At 53.7% G+C, this 1379-nt stretch overlaps 1 protein-coding gene across 1 annotated transcript in view; it reads left to right on the top strand.

The window, feature by feature from the left end:
• Positions 1 to 198: 198 nt before the first annotated feature.
• Positions 199 to 1379, top strand: part of PIP5K1A (phosphatidylinositol-4-phosphate 5-kinase type 1 alpha) — a gene marked incomplete at its 3' end in the record, with an annotated part of 15606 nt that continues 14425 nt past the window's right edge. Inside the window, exon 1 of the mRNA XM_017839854.1 lies at positions 199 to 307. Coding sequence (XP_017695343.1) covers positions 230 to 307 — 78 coding nt within the window. The remainder of the gene's footprint in view (positions 308 to 1379) is intronic.

Below are 1379 nucleotides of genomic sequence, written 5' to 3'. Positions count from 1 at the left end.
CAGGGTTAAACCTGGGGGCAGCTTTTCCTTTGGGAAATTGGGAAAATCCCGAATTCCAGGGGTTTTCCTGCTCCTTTCCCACCTCAGGGTTAAACCTGGGGGCAGCTTTTCCTTTGGGAAATTGGGAAAATCCCGAATTCCAGGGGTTTTCCTGCTCCTTTCCCACCTCAGGGTTAAACCAGGAAGTTTTTCCATCCTCGACTCTTCCCGGTTTTCCCTGTTTTCCCAGATGCCGGGAGGTTCCGGCCAGACCATCCGGAAAGGCCACAGAGGGGTGGATTCCACGGGGGAAACCACCTACAAAAAGGTACATTTTGGGCATTTTTCCCCCCTTTTCCAGCTCCTTTATTCCCACTTTTTCCCGGGGAATCGTGTCCCGGAAGGTTGGGAATGATGGGAAATCCCGAGGGAAAAAAAGGACCTTTTGGGCTCTGGAGGGAGGGGGGGGTTTAAACCTCATTCCCAGGTCTGCTCTGGGAATATTCCCAGGGATTTTGGGATGTTCAGTAGGAAAAGGGATGAGGGGTTCAGGGATATTCCCAGGGATTTTGGGACGAGGGGTTTGGGGATATTCCCAGGGGTTTTGGGATGTTCAGCAGGAAGGGACGAGGGATTTGGGGATATTCCCAGGGATTTCAGGACCAGGGGTTTGGGGATATTCCCAGGGATTTTAGGGACATTCAGCAGGAAGGGATGAGGGGTTTGGGGATATTCCCAGGGATTTCAGGGATGTTCAGTAGGAAAAGGGACGAGGGGTTTGGGGATGTTCCCAGGGATTTTGGGATGAGGGATTTTGGGATATTCCCAGGGATTTTGTGACATTCAGCAGGAAGGGACGAGGGGTTTGGGGATATTCCCAGGGATTTTGGGATGTTCAGTAGGAAAAGGGACAAGGGGTTGGGGGATATTTCCAGGGATTTTAGGGATGTTCAGTAGGAAGGGATGAGGAGTTTGGGAATATTCCCAGGGATTTCAGGACGAGGGGTTTGGGGATATTCCCGGGGATTTCAGGATGGTCAATAGGAAAAGGGATGAGGGGTTTGGGGATATTCCTGGGGCCGAGGGGTTTGGGGATATTCCCGGGGCCGAGGGGTTTGGGGATATTCCCAGGGATTTCGGGATGAGGGGTTTGGGGATATTCCTGGGGCCGAGGGTTTTGGGGATATTCCCGGGGATGAGGGGTTTGGGGGTATTCCCAGGGATTTCAGGATGGTCAATAGGAAAAGGGATGAGGGGTTTGGGGATATTCCCGGGGCCGAGGGGTTTGGGGATATTCCCGGGGATTTGGGGCCGAGGGGTTTGGGGATATTCCCGGGGCCGAGGGGTTTGGGGATATTCCCGGGGATTTGGGGCCGAGGGGTTTGGGGACATTCCCGGGG

Source organism: Lepidothrix coronata, unplaced genomic scaffold (genome assembly GCF_001604755.1).
Source record: "Lepidothrix coronata isolate B3197 unplaced genomic scaffold, Lepidothrix_coronata-1.0 Scaffold515, whole genome shotgun sequence".
Taxonomy (NCBI): Eukaryota; Metazoa; Chordata; class Aves; order Passeriformes; family Pipridae; genus Lepidothrix; species Lepidothrix coronata.
Note: the sequence above shows the minus strand (reverse complement) of the source record. Positions and strands in the feature narration are given on the sequence as shown.